Raw genomic sequence first — 14,442 nt, forward strand, 5'->3', positions numbered from 1 at the left:
GCTAAGCAATCATTTATGTTCCTACTATTCTGTATTCCTGCCTATGCCTTACAAGGAGAGAGTAACTCTGAGAGTTTTCTTCTTTTGTTTACTGCTTCTTCTGCTTTTCTATCCCTTCTGTTCCTAAATAACCAACGTTATGCTCAGAAAATCAGAATGCTTATTCTATTTTCTATTTTATAGAATGAGATGTTGCCTAATTCTAGAATTGAAAATAAAGCCAATTGAGATATTTAGTTGCAATGGCTCATGCAGGTAGTCCTAATATTCAGGAGGATGGAGAGTTCTAGACCACACTGGGTTACATATACCCTGTCTCAAAACAAATCTAACTAAACTCTCTCTCTCTCTCTCTCTCTCTCTCTCTCTCTCTCTCTCTCTCTCACCTAAGTAGATATTTATGCACACATACACATTTGTAATTTTTTTCTCCAAAACACAAAGATGAAAAACCTAATATCATGCATTTTGTAAAGCTCCTCCGTTTGTATGGAACTGTAACAGTTCCAGAAACTAGAGTAATTTGGTGACTTTCACAGATAACTCAGGAATAGCCTACCTGCAAGCACCTATCATGAGCTACTCATCAACTACTCCCTTCTTCCTCTGAAACCTGTAAGAAGAAATCCCTGCTCTGCCATGTAGGCCCTTTGTCTGCCTGCCTGCCTGCCTGCCTGCCTGCCTGCCTGCCTGCCCGTCTGTCTGTCTGTCTGTCTGTCTGTCTGTCTGTCTGTCTGTCTGTCTGTAGCATCAATGTCTCTTCTAATAAATCTCTTATAAGGACAATCTATTTCAGTGTTCCTTTTGAGCCTCCAATCTTTCAGTCAATAAGATTGAATGCCATATGGGACCCTGTTATCACAGAAAGCAATGGGGATAGAAAATTAGAAGAGAAGGAGGAGGAAGGAGAGAGAGGGGCTATGGGGAGAAGATGAAGATGGAGGAGGAGAAAGAGGAAGAAAGAAGAGGAAGAGGAGGAGAAGGAGGAAGGAGGAGGAACAGGAGGAGGGAGAGGAGGAGGAGAAAGAGAAGAAAAGGAGGAGGAGGAAGAGGAAGAAGCAGCAAGATAAGAAAAATGGGGAGATTTGACAATGTTAACATATTCCACCAGATACAGAACTTCTGGGGTGATCAGTGACTCTACTCACGACAGGATTTTGCTCTGTTCTGTTCTGTTCTGTTCTGTATGGTTGGACAAGAAGGAGAGAACCCTATCAAAACAAATTCTGGTACCAGTCATCCAACTTCTCCACGGGTTCTAGATCTTTATATACTCTGGACTGTATTTTCTCCCTCAGCTTAGGCGATGTATTTCTAAACATCTACTAGACCCTCAAAAAGCTGAGTAAACGACCATGCTCCTCAAGAACAGAAAGCTAAAACATTTCAAGTTCTCCAAATGTTGTACCGTTTGTGGTCCTGTAATTATCAGCTATGTGTCTGGCTTAAAACAGTGGGATCCAGAGGGAAAGCACCCATCCCAACAATGTTAAGGGAGTTATCTCCCTCACCTGCCACTGGTGGGGAGGGAAAACTACAACTCCCATGAGGAAGTGGGGCCGCGGAATCCACAACTCCCAGCATCCTCCCGGAGTCCCAAGATGGGCAGGCTAGTAGGCGAAGTGAGACCGTAAATGTCTGCGGAAGCTGTGAAGAAGCTTTCTTTCGAGATAGCAGCATCTGAGGAGGAATCTGCGGCCCCGATAGAACAAGATGTAGCATGCGGCCTGGAGAACTTGCCTGTGAGCTTGTGGCCTTTGGGGGCGGGGCCCAGGCCCAAACCTTTCCAGGTAGAGGCGGGACTAACTGGTTGAAAGGGCTGGGGGTGGTGCCCTTTTCTTTGAGGGGCGTAGCTAGAGGGCTGATCACAGACCTTAGGGGCGGTGCTAAAGGGCTGCTCCTGTTTTCCCCGGAGGCGGGACCAGTGCCCTTCCTATGGGGGCGGGGCTAGAAGGCGGCTCACAGATCTTAGGGGCGGTGCTAAAGGGCTTGTCTATCTCCTTTCTGTCCCCAGGCAGGGCCAGCGCTGAATGTTCAGGACTAGGCTAGAGAGCTATGCGTAGCTCCACAGGGACTGTCTACAGGGCTCCTCTTAATTTCCCCCAAGCGGAGCCTGCACCCTTCAATGTGGGGCGGAGATAGAAGCCTGCCCACAGCCTCTATAGAAGGAATCAGAGAGCTGCTCATATTTTGAGTAGTTGAGACCAACGCTCTTGTAGGAGCGGGTCTAAAGGGGAGTGGTGGTGGGAGATGGGGAGGTGGGTATTGCACACTTCACTGCAGAGCAGAATTCCAGGGCTGCTCACTGCCCCAGGGGGCGCTAGGGCTCCTTTCTTAGAAGCCGAGAAAGATAGACACATAGCTCCCCCACGTGGTAGTAATTGTCAAATTGGCTGTTACAACAGGCTTCTTTTTTTCCCTGATATTTTTAAAGTATTAGCACTTGGGGTATCTAGTTTTACTATGGCGTTTTAAAAGTGTTCGTTAGCAAATGTTAATTATACATAATAATGGGTATCGTAGTGACATTTTTTCACACATGCAGAGTGTGTTTTGATGATATGCACCACCACCACCCTCTCTTGTCCCTCTCCCTCCCCCGGTAATCCTTCATCTACCTGGCTAGTTCCCCCTTTGTCTTTCATCTCGCTAGTGTGTGTGTGTGTGTGTGTGTGTGTGTGTGTGTGTGTGTGTGTGTGTGTAGGAGACAGAGCCAATGGGTTTCATCAAGGTTGTTTAATGAAACTGCAGTCTTCTTGACTTTTTGTTTATTATTTAGTCTTTGAGAATCCCATACAATATGTTTGCCATCATTTTCCCTCCCCCAACTCCTCACAGATCCTTGCCCACCTCGCAGTCCACCCAAGTTCATGTTCTTTCTCTCTCTAGGGGGAAAAATGCTGTTGGCTTGAGAGGAACGTTCTTAAATGAACAGAATTTAATATTTTTCTATGAACCTGTAACAAAACCTTAACAAGGATTTTACATTATACTGTCTATAAAATGGCGGTTGCCCAAAGTGTATGTGTCAGAGGTGTGACTTTTCAGAAAGATCCTTTTCCCCTCTCTGGCTTGTACTCAGAACTTAGTGAGGGATCAGAGCAAACCAGTTCCCTGTCTGGTCTCAGCTATCTGACATGTAAGAAAGGCCTGGTTATGAATCTCAGCCTGGAGTCAAACTTAGCTGAGGTCTCCTCCATGCTGAGAGGTCTTGGGCTCATATAAATTAACTTCTTCAAATCCTTGGACACCATAGAGTTTAAGTCATAGTCCTTTGCTTCACAGCTGCTTTGGGAATTACTGTTTCTAGTTCTCTGTAAGAACTCAATAAATGCACACTACTGCTACTACCTCAGAGCCCTGCTCCAACCTTCGACTCCCCAGACCGTGGCCTAAGTTGCTTATAAAGTAGGGAAAGACCAAAGATGCTGGCAGAAGAGCGCCTCATTGGATGTCGGACTTAGAAGATGACTCCAGCATCTTAGCTACTCCACAGAGCCTTGAGCTTGTTGTTTTCAAAGTGAAAATAATTTAAAACTGTATAGCTTTCCCTCATCCAGTATGAGAATAAATTAGGACTGCTCTTCCTTCCTTCTAGGGTTTTGTGAGCATCAAGTGGGGTAATAAATTCTATAGCAGATTTCAAAACACAAAGCAGGATTGTGATGTGAGAAACAGTGCCCTCTCATGTGTGATTGGTAGCCAACAATACACGTCTGCATTTGCATTGACAGTTTATTGTTAATAACACAAGTAGATAATACTCTATGTTGGCCAAGATCAAACGTTGCAGGATGTCTGCTAAGACCACCTATGTTTTTTCTTTATTCATCAAACAGTTGAGTGTCTATAATATACCAAGCAGTGTATTAGGTGAGACCTAGAAGAAGACAGCATTTGGTTGAAGAAGACAGCATCCGGTTGCTTTTGTCTTAAGCTAGAAGTATCTAACATGAAAGAAAAAGATTGCTCTTTTCTTAAGTAACCTCAATAAATACTCATTAAGAACTAAAAGTATACTAAGTGATGAGTTGGGATGCAGAGACTAGGAAAGTATGCTCCCTCCCCTCACTGACAGTATGATGATCCCACACTGGATTTTAACTCTTTGTGATACTGAATGAAGTAAGTGTGTGTGTGTGTGTGTGTGTGTGTGTGTGTGTGTGTGTGTGTTGAACTCTAAAGAAAATCTCAGTCTTAAATTATATTTTTTCTTTGCTATCTTCTCTAAGGACCATCTATAAAAAGAGTTGGCCTAATGTAATCTCTTAAATTAGCTTACTTTATTTTATGTACAAAAATAACCAAGAATAACTTAATTAGCCAGACACTTGCCTGTAATCTCAGCACTCTGGATGTGGAAACAGGAGAATTGTGAATGTAAGAGCCAACCTACATAGCAAGACCCTGTCTCCAAAGCCAGTTGCTGGGAAGGTAGCTCAATGACAAAGTGCTTTATGCTCAAGTTCCTGGGTTCGCTCTCCTGCGGCATCAAGCAGTTAAAAGGTTCTATATAAGTTTCTTCTTTAGAGTCCTTACAGTCATTACTGTCCATAAACTCAGGGGATTTGACGTACTAATCGGTTTCCAAATTAAAATAAGTCCTTATTTTTTAAAGGACAGGGGGGAGGAGAGAAGAAGAGCCATATGATTGAGTCTTAGGCCAATCGTTGAGGGCACACATGAGTCAGGAGAGCAAAACTGTTGGGAAAAGATTCCTGGTGTCGTAAAATGAGATACTAAACAAAGTAAAGGTAACTCAGCCAGGCAGTTTTACTTTTGCAGAAGGCCCACACTAGCTGAGCAAGTACACCACAGCGGGCAGGAGGAGTTCAATTATCTAAGTCTCACTCCATTGGTGGCAGCTCAACCTCACAATCTGACATGATTGGCTAGCTCATAATAGGTGGGCAGGGGCCGGGCGGTGGTGGTGCACGCCTTTAATCCCAGCACTTGGGAGGCAGAGACAGGCGGATTTCTCAGTTCGAGGCCAGCCTGGTCTACAGAGTGAGTTCCAGGACAGCCAGGACTACACAGAGAAACCCTGTCTCGAAAAAAACAAACCAAAACCAAAACCAAAAAAAAAAAAAAAAAAAGGTGGGCAGAGGAAGGCTGCTATGGAGAGTTGAGTTCCAAGAATCTCTACTGTCCAAGCTTTGGCAAAATGGATATATTTTTTTTAAAAAAATAAATAAATAAAGCCAGGCAGTGGTGGCACATGCCATTAATCCCAGCACTTGGAAGGCAGAGGCGGATCTCTGAGTTCAAGGCCAGCCTGGTCTACAGAGTGAGTTCCAGGACAGCCAGGGCTACACAGAGAAACCCTGTCTCGAAAAACAAAACAAAACAAAAAAATGGACATATTTACAAGAGTTTCACAACGGGGAGGAGTTTATAGAACACTGTCATTTTGAGAGACTAGCTATCTCTGATAGAAAAAACTGCTTCTCAGAAAAGATAATCCACATGCTTAAAGACAAGTCTCAAAGCTGCCCAGGGTGTCTATGGTACCAGTGATGCAGGATGTGTGTTACAGATACTAGGGGTGCAATGTAAAATTATACATGCGCTACACAAATGCTCCATCACTGACCTACACTCCCAGCTCACCTTCAGCTCATTTTTCCCCATTGTATTCCACAGACATAAAAGGAATCCTATAAAAAGTCAAACTAGCTTACTTATGCAGACCCTGACTCACGGGCCCACACAACCATTAAGGCATGAAAAACTCAAGGCAAAAATAATTTTATGTCTGCTTTGCTCCGGGGTGCCATATAAAGAGAAAAGGGCACACTGAAATGTTCAGATTAGAAGCCAGCATAGCCTAACATCCTCGGGGTTGAAAGCCAAGGAGAAAATAAACTAATTGGTTTTCTTGAGCCAAGTGAGGTCTAATCATTTGTCAGGTCCCACAGATCAACTTCAAACGTTATTTTTAAGATCTCAATTGGGCCTTGACCAGAATTATCTGCCTCATGGTCTCCTAATAGCTGCTAGAAGCAAAACTTACAACACAGGAGGCCATGTCCAAGGATTCTTGTAGCTGGGTTTTGAACACACCCAAAAAAAGGAAGGAAAGAAGGAAAGAAGGGAGGGAGGGAGGGAGGGAGGGAGGGAGGGAGGGAGGCAGGCAGGCAGGCAGAAAGGAAGCAAGGAAGGTTTTCACAGTACTTCCTTAAGTATCCCTAGGATTCAGGAAACTTCCTTAAGATTCATCCTATGTTTAAAGTCCTAGTACCATACAAACTTGCACTTGAGTGTCTGGAGCTCTGATACAGAATGTTCATCAGAACAGTCCCAACTTACAGTTGAAGGTTATCAGGAGCTGCAGTGAAGCAATCAGAACAAACCGGATATCTGCTGTATGCCCATAACTACAGATTAGAAGGACACTTCATGACACACCCCAGAACTCATGCTTTTCCTTCAGACACATTAGTCTGAAAGATGATACCTACCTGTTTAACACAACCCGATGTTAAGGCCAGTTCATGCTAGCTGAGTTCAGAGAAGGATGAAATCATCATGACCAAGAAAAGTCAAGATAGAGTGTTTATCTTTCAACGTGCTGTATGCTGTTCCTACTTCAGCTTCCTACACAATCACTACTTATAAATTCTTTCTCTCTTAAAGTTTTTGTGTTTAAAAAAAAATTGGAATCTCTACTCAGGCTGTGGTTTATTGGGCATCTTTCCCACTGGTCATATTGCGTTCGTTTAAAACTCTTGCATATGACAGTGCCAGACTGGTAAATGTTCCTTCCTTGTCCTTCATGTTTTTCTGCTGATCCCAAATCCCACTATATGTGTATGACCATTAGTGAGGCAGTCCTTGTTGGTAAATGAAGGAAGGTCAGCTCTCATTCTCTCCTCTCAAAACAACTAAGTCATCAAGGATAGGGAAGGAATTCATAGACAGGGGTTTGTTTGGATGTTTACAGCTAGGAAGTTTAGCTCCAGAACCTATTTTTTTTCACTACCTACTGCAATGCCTGTTTAATTTTTCTTAAATTTACATGCCAGCCCCAAGTGTAATTATTTAGATTCTCTTATATTTTCCTTCATCAGTGAGATAGATTGATTAGACTGGTAGTAAATGAAAGGGAATATTTTTATAGCAAGTGCCACACCCTGAGTAGCATTATCTCTCTAGGAGTTTGTGAAGACCACCCCCAATATGAGTATTTTCCTTGTCATAATTGTTCATCTAAAACTTACCAAAATCCTTTGACAAGAGTCACTGTGGTAATGTGAGCCTGGCTCACATTTTGTATGTGTCTCCAGAACAATCCACGTTCTGCACTGAGAAGCCCCCATGGCTTGGCCCTGTGTTCGTGGCCACAGTTGGGAGGTTTTCTGCCTGAACTGCTGCAGAGTTTGTTCCAGTATCTTAATCTCAGTTGGAAACCTCCTTGTTCGTTTACATCCCTGACTACATTTTCTAGCTGATTCCTACCACCATTTCCAGCTTTCACCCTACCTTTACTAGCCAGGACTCCCTGGATAACATAAAATATCCCTCAAACTGGTTCAAGCAAAGGAGAGGGGAAAATTGCCTCACATAATGGAAACGTCCAGAAGTGGCTACCATAGGCCTGTCTGAACCAAGACTAACGGTATCTAGTCATGTTTCCTCACTACACTCCCTGTTTGTAGGCTAAAAGGCCCAAGCCCACTTCAGGGTTTCAAAACCCACCATTCCCTGAGCTTGAAAACTTACCAGTCTCTGAGCTCAAAAACCCAGCAGTCTCTGAGCTTAAAAACCCACTGATTTTCAAGCCTGAACACCCACCAATCCCTGATTTCAAAACCCCTGCACTTGCCTTGAAATCCCACCAGTCCCCATCCTGGAGAACTCTATCCTGCGAGAAGCACTATATATAGCCTGCCTTCTGCTCAGTTCCTTGCTCTTCTTGACAAGCAGAAGACTCTCTTATGTCTCTCCCAATAAATCTCTTGTGTGAAGTTTGTTATGTGGTGTGACTTTGGGCTTCTTAATGCCAAGATACCTTTCCCTTCAGAGCTGTAACACATGTATGGGAGAAAGCTTTCCCCTCAGAGCTATCACACACTGTTCAAACATCTACTTCCCTTTCCAGTGTTTGCCTAGATAGGAGGTCTTGTCTAAACTGTAAACTTGATACTGAGTGCTCCATGGAGGAAGGGCCCTTCTACCTTCTTTGTATCAATAATCCCAGATTTGTATTCCTTTGTCCTGGCTTAGGTGGTGTGTCTGTTCACAAACCAAATACTTCCTGGTTCTCTTTAGTTGTTCTTGTTCTCAGGGTTGTTGGTTTTGAGGTGGGGTCTCTTATAATGTAGAGACCCTTTGTCTGAGGCAAATGTCCTTTGTCTGAGGCAAAGGACGACCTTGACTATTCCCCTTGCTTCCATATGTAGGATTCTGGGAACAACAAACCTATGTGCCTCCCCTGGGGTTTATGTGGTACTGGATATAGAACCTGTGGCCTCCTATATGCTAAACTAGCACTCTACCAACTGAGCTATACTCCCAATCCAAAACAAACACTTGAAAAGCGTTAGTGATATTCTATTTAGTTGGGTCAGCTTCTGGAACCATTTGAAACCCTCATCCAACCCCGAGTTAAGAGTGGAGAGACTTCTGGGAGGGGCTGGTTTGAAAGCAGGTATGCTATAACCAAAGCCCTGGTCTGTCCTTGGTGTCCTGTAGGCACAAGCAGCCTTCGGGTTTAAGAATCCTTGTGGATAAATTTAGTCCACAGCTTTGTATCAGGAAGTAGGGTACAAGTAGACATTGGAAAGTGTTACAAGCTGGATCCATTTCAAGTAAGACAAAATGGCTCCTCCCACTTTGTAACTGACTTCCCAGCATCACAGTTTAACAGTTTCTGAACATAGACATATGAATAAAATGTCTGATCAATGACCTCAAATTATCTCTGACAAGATAAAGTACTTTTCCATTATAAAGTTAAATCTCTGAAAAGATGGATGATCACATAACAATATATTAAATTAGGCATGGTTTTTAAAAGGTTTGGGGGGTGTCAGTTTTGGTTCTGGTGATAGGAAAGCTTCAACCTGGAGCCTTTTGCATGCTAGGCAAGCTCTGCCAGTGAATACCTCCGTACCTCAAAGATCAGTCTTCAGGACAGTTCATTTTAAATCAGTAAAATAATGGAGGAGAAATATGAAGATAAAAAGTTAATAATTTATAATCATCACTAGTCAATGATTACATCTACTTAAACATATATATTTATTTATTCTGGACTAGTAAAATTCTCAGTGAGTAGAGACACTTGCTGCCAAACTGGAAAATTACCTAGCAGTCTGTATTGTCTTTTGAAAGATACCTGAAGCTCATCTGGAATTTGCTGCCATTTGTAACCCAAGTGTAAAGGAGTGTAAAGGATTTCAAATTGGCTCGCTCTCTCTCTCTCTCTCTCTCTCTCTCTCTCTCTCTCTCTCTTATAAGGATCAAACCCAGTGCATTCCTGGCACATGGTAGGAAAATTTATAAAAGCTTGTAAAAGAATATTTCATAGTAAATTATAAACTTCAGATATAGTTCAGCAGTAGAGCGCTCATCTAGTATGTGTGAGGCCCTAGGTGCAACCTTTAGGACAGCAAAAATGAGTAAAATATATCAAAAGAGCCTTGAAAATACTTTTTTTAAATTTCTAAATATAAGTAAACAACTAATTTTTAGGGGGAAAAAAGAAAGATACTCTTCTGGTTAGAAAACTACAGTAAGTCAGACTTGGTTTTAAAAGGAATCATCTGTGTTGGGAGAAGATCATTTTATAGTTCAGTGACTTAATACTGTACTTTAAAAGGATGTTCTCCTTGAGGAACAAATCAGTTTAAAAATACTCTTCATGTAAGGTTTCACAAGGAGATCATAAAATCTTCATTTTACAGCTACTTCGTAAAATGCCCCAATAACCATTTACATTTCAATGCTGAATCGCTAAAAAGTCAAAAGTGGGTTCTGAGTAAGACAGACAGTGCATTTGATGGACAGGAGCATCTTTTTCATCCCTGTAGGACATCCCTGCTCAGCTGAAGTGGTAAGACACAATGCAAGAGGAAGCTCTTTAACTCCCCACCCCGAATCACTGTCTAAGCAGAAGGCTGGCCTGCCCCCCACCCCAGACTCCCACTCTTCACCTTCTTAATCTTTCACCAGGAATGCCAATCCTCCCCCAGTTCTGTGCTTTTTAAAGTGTAGGCTTCTGCACTTAACCGCACAGCTCCACCAAGCCTCCACAGGAAGTGTCACAACGTGCTGTTCAGTGTTTTTCTAAAGATGAGCCAGGAGACATCCTGTTAACCAGGGACCAAGATGGGCAATTCCAAGATTCCTTGGGATCCTGTATCATCCTTACTCCCAAATGAAAAGCCAAGTAGTTGGTACCTTGCAGTACCACTCTTATCCAGCTCTGTTGACACACTGGCATGCCACTTAACTAAGGGTCAGAATAAACAGTCCCTATGAACTGCCTCCTACAGAAGAATGGTTTGGAAAGAGACTGGTGCAGTTTCTTTTCTTGTATTTGTACTAGAGAAGTCAGTGTTGCTTCTGATGGTAAGTGTGTTCCTTACAGTTAAAAAGACTTGCATCTAATCATATGCCGTCTTTGAACTGACTGCTTCCAGGTGAAGGCAAACATCCCAGCCTCTTTCTGCTACACACTTTCTACGTCTAAGCCTAATGGGCAGGTTGATTTCATCTGGGTTAGTCAGCTTTCTGCTGTTGTAACAAAATGCCCGAGATTATTAGCTTAAAAAATTGAAAGGTTGTTGGGCATAATGGCTCACTTCTGTAATCCAAGCACTGTAGAGGCTGAGATAGAGGGATTAACAGAAGTTTTATGGCAGCTGAACATTGTCTTACAACGCCACCATCTTCCTCACCTGCTCTCCACCTTCCCGTTTTGAGCCAGGGTCTCTTATTGAACCTGAAACTCACTGATGGATCTTCCCCAGCCTGTGAGTCCTAGAGATCCTGCTGCCTCCATATCTCCAGTGCTAGAGTGACAGGTGCATGCTGCCACACCAGACTCTTTTTTTTACATGTCTGCCTGGGAATCAGAGCCAGATCCCTGTGTTTGTATGGCAAGAGTCTACCAGCTGAGCCATCTCCCCAGCCCTAAGAGACACTTTAAGCTTCAAGGTTTAAAATTATGCTTCTTAACAGCTGTAAGGAAACAATTACAGCAGCAGGCTCTCCGAGGGATTTTAGATTTGAGACTTTAATCTTCATATTTTATAAATGTAATGTTTTGAAAATTCAGGTACATTCAAAACACCAAGAAATGTTTCCAAATTGTCCGTTTGTCATTTAGTAAGAACAGAATTTCTTTATATGTATCAGATACATCTATAATTTATATATTGATACCTATTTAATACACTGCATCTTATAATTATTTCTGTGATTGATTTAACATTTATGACTTTCTAACCCAGAATTACTCATAATAAACGTATGTATATACATACATTATCAGATAATGCTAAAGAGAAAAAAAGCTAAGGATAAAATATTGAACTTCATACAGATATCAAATTCAGTCAGTTTTGGTCAAAGTGCTTGAGAATAAATGATTATGAGTGCTCAGCCCTAAATGGAACATTTTCATCAATCCTCCCACCTGTGCCAAGGCTCGGGGAACAGCACAGAGAGGAGGCAGGGAAAGCGGAAGAGCTGGAGGATGCGGAGGAGCTCGGTGAAATGCCGTCCTGTGGACATGATGAGGCTGCTGCACTCAGGAACTCACAGCAGCTGTGGTTACCTGGGAAGACTTACACAAGATCAGACCAGCGAAAATCCCAGCATGGATGGGGAGGTGACTCCCCTAACTTAGGCGCTCTTGTCAGATGACAGCTGCTGAAAGAAGGGAAATCGCTCCCTGGGGTGTGGCTACTGGCAGGTTGCCCGTGGTCCAGGGGACAGCCCCACATCGTGCACATAAGAGTAGCACTAAATGGACTTAGTAAGCTATTTTAAAAGGGGAAAAAAAAAAAGAGGGCATGAAGATGGGAGGTGGGTGGAGTATGAGCTTTATGAGATCCTATTCCGTCATAAACACATATGCAGTTCTTATAGAACAAAAAATAAAAATTTAGTTCCTGATACTCAGAACTATGAGGGAAAGAAACCAAGTTTCAAAGATTTCAGTTCCTGATTATAAGGAAAAGGATTCCCATTGTTATTTTTATTCCTGTAAGACCACAAAAGTTTGAATTTTGGAAGGGAATTTGGGGGACTGGAGAGGTCTCTGGGGTTCAGAGACCTTGCTGTTTCTGCAGAGGACCTGAGTTTGGTTTCCAGCATTCTTGTCAGGTGGCTCATAACCTCCTGTGACTTCAGCTCCAGGGGATCAAACGCCCTTTTGTGATCCCCATGGGTACCTGCACACATGTAACATACACAGACACATACATTCACAGGAGAGGATCCTCTAGGGCAATGTTTCAGTGTGTTGTGTTCATGCAGGCTTGTCTTGTCATATTTCATATATGCTGGAATTTGAAAGTGTCCCCACCAAAAGCTGCACATATGAAATACATGAATACCACTGTAACCAGTGTTTCTAATTTTTGCAGTATACTCCTGATCATGTAGCTGGGCCTGGAGCAGACATTGACCCCACACAAATAACCTTCCCTGGATGTGCTTGCATCGAAACTCCATGTGTCCCTGGCACTTGCTCCTGTCTTCGCCACGAGAATAACTACGATGACAATTTATGCCTTAGAGATGTGGGATTGGAGGCAGAGTACGCCAAGCCGGTTTTTGAATGCAATGTTCTGTGCCAGTGCGGCGAGCGCTGCAGAAACAGGGTGGTCCAGAGTGGCCTACAGTTCCTTCTCCAGGTGTTCCAGACGGATAAAAAAGGCTGGGGACTTCGGACCCTGGAATCTATACCCAAGGGAAGGTTCGTCTGTGAGTATGCTGGGGAGGTGTTAGGAGTCTCTGAAGTGCAAAGAAGAATTCACCTACAAACAACACATGACCCAAATTACATCATCGCCATCAGGGAGCACATTTACAATGGACAGGTCATGGAAACATTTGTCGACCCTACCTGCGTAGGAAATATTGGGAGATTCCTCAATCATTCTTGTGAACCAAATCTGTTGATGATTCCCGTCCGAATTGACTCAATGGTACCTAAGCTGGCACTTTTTGCAGCCAAAGATATTTTGCCAGGAGAAGAACTTTCTTATGACTATTCAGGGAGATTCCTTAATCAAATAAGCAGTAAAGGCAAAGAAAGGATAGACTGTGGACAACCAAGAAAGCCTTGCTACTGTGGTGCCCAGTCATGCACCACTTTCCTGCCCTATGACAGTTCACTATATGGCCCCTTAGAAAATTCAGGCACCAGTTAGGTAAGGAAGTCCTACCTGCTGGCCCCATTTGTGGACAGAATTCAGAGGGAGCCAAGCATTAAGTGATTAAATTCTATCTGGGTTCATCTCCTGCAAGCAGCCTACTCTCAAGGGAAGGCTACTTCATAGTCCGCATCTTCTCACCCCTGTAAGACAAAGGGATTGCCCAGCCCTGTCTCCGCCAGGTTCCCTCCATCCAGCTCAGCAATATGGCCCAGACTGTAGAATGTCCAACAATATACTTTCTCCCAGAATACTTGTGTTTGTACTAAATGTGAGTAAGTAAATATGTTGGAACTAGCAGGATACAAGTGATAAAGGATGAATCCTTGAACATTGTCCAAGTATTTCTTCTTGGAAACCAGAAACCATACTTGGCTGGAACAGCTATCCAAAGCCAGGACGACCCTGGCAAAGGGTCATTCAGAGCAAATCAACAAGATAGCTGCCACTGCAGGAAATACTGCTAGTCCTGAGCTGATGCCTCTGCACGTGTAGGTGAGGAGCCTACAATGTTAAGCCAGCCACTGTTGCCTCACATTTGAGCAGGACCCCAGCCTCGCTTTTCGGCGAGTTCTGCTGGCAATAAAGCTGTTTGTCTTCTATCAATCTGACTCCCGGTCTTATTTATTACTTGTTTGTTTCCAAACATGAATTAAGGAGGAATTAAGTTGTTCAGTTTACCCGCTAAAACTTAATCGTCACCGACAATAATGAAGCACAACCAGTGATTTCCATTTCTAATCAGGTCGAAAGAGGAAGCCTATTATAAAGGTTCTGCTATTCTCTTGGCTGTGTCACAGAACTTGTGAAGTTAGGTTTCAAAACCTCAAACAGCCTCACTCCTTCATTTATTAGTAACACAAGAATAACCCTGTCAACAGCATAGAAGAAGCAGGTGGGCGTTTCATAACTCCATTTAAACTTGTGGAGGAACAAACATTTCTAACTGCCCTTGTTAAAAGGAGGATAATAGAAAAACATCGCCAACTGCAGTCTAGAGAACATAACTCAATAGTGGAGCACCTGCCTAGTATGCAGAAGCTCCAGGATG

At 43.1% G+C, this 14,442-nt stretch overlaps 1 protein-coding gene across 2 annotated transcripts; it reads left to right on the forward strand.

Annotated features, from left to right (window-relative positions):
- The first annotated feature begins 1,585 nt into the window (after positions 1-1,585).
- On the forward strand, positions 1,586-13,997 carry LOC117715168 (histone-lysine N-methyltransferase SETMAR). Of its 2 annotated transcripts, none has more exons than XM_034511841.2 (2): positions 1,586-1,790; positions 12,600-13,997. In XM_034511841.2, the coding sequence occupies exons 1-2, from the start codon at positions 1,635-1,637 to the stop codon at positions 13,386-13,388; spliced, it is 945 nt and encodes a 314-aa protein (XP_034367732.1). In that variant the 5' UTR covers positions 1,586-1,634; the 3' UTR covers positions 13,389-13,997. The 2 variants fall into 2 exon arrangements, with proteins under 2 accessions (XP_034367732.1, XP_076796320.1); XM_076940205.1 differs by lacking the exon at positions 1,586-1,790 and adding an exon at positions 9,939-10,057 and having other exon boundaries at positions 12,600-13,443.
- The last annotated feature ends 445 nt before the right edge of the window (positions 13,998-14,442 follow it).

This window comes from Arvicanthis niloticus, chromosome 9 (genome assembly GCF_011762505.2).
Source record: "Arvicanthis niloticus isolate mArvNil1 chromosome 9, mArvNil1.pat.X, whole genome shotgun sequence".
Lineage (NCBI taxonomy): Eukaryota > Metazoa > Chordata > Mammalia > Rodentia > Muridae > Arvicanthis > Arvicanthis niloticus.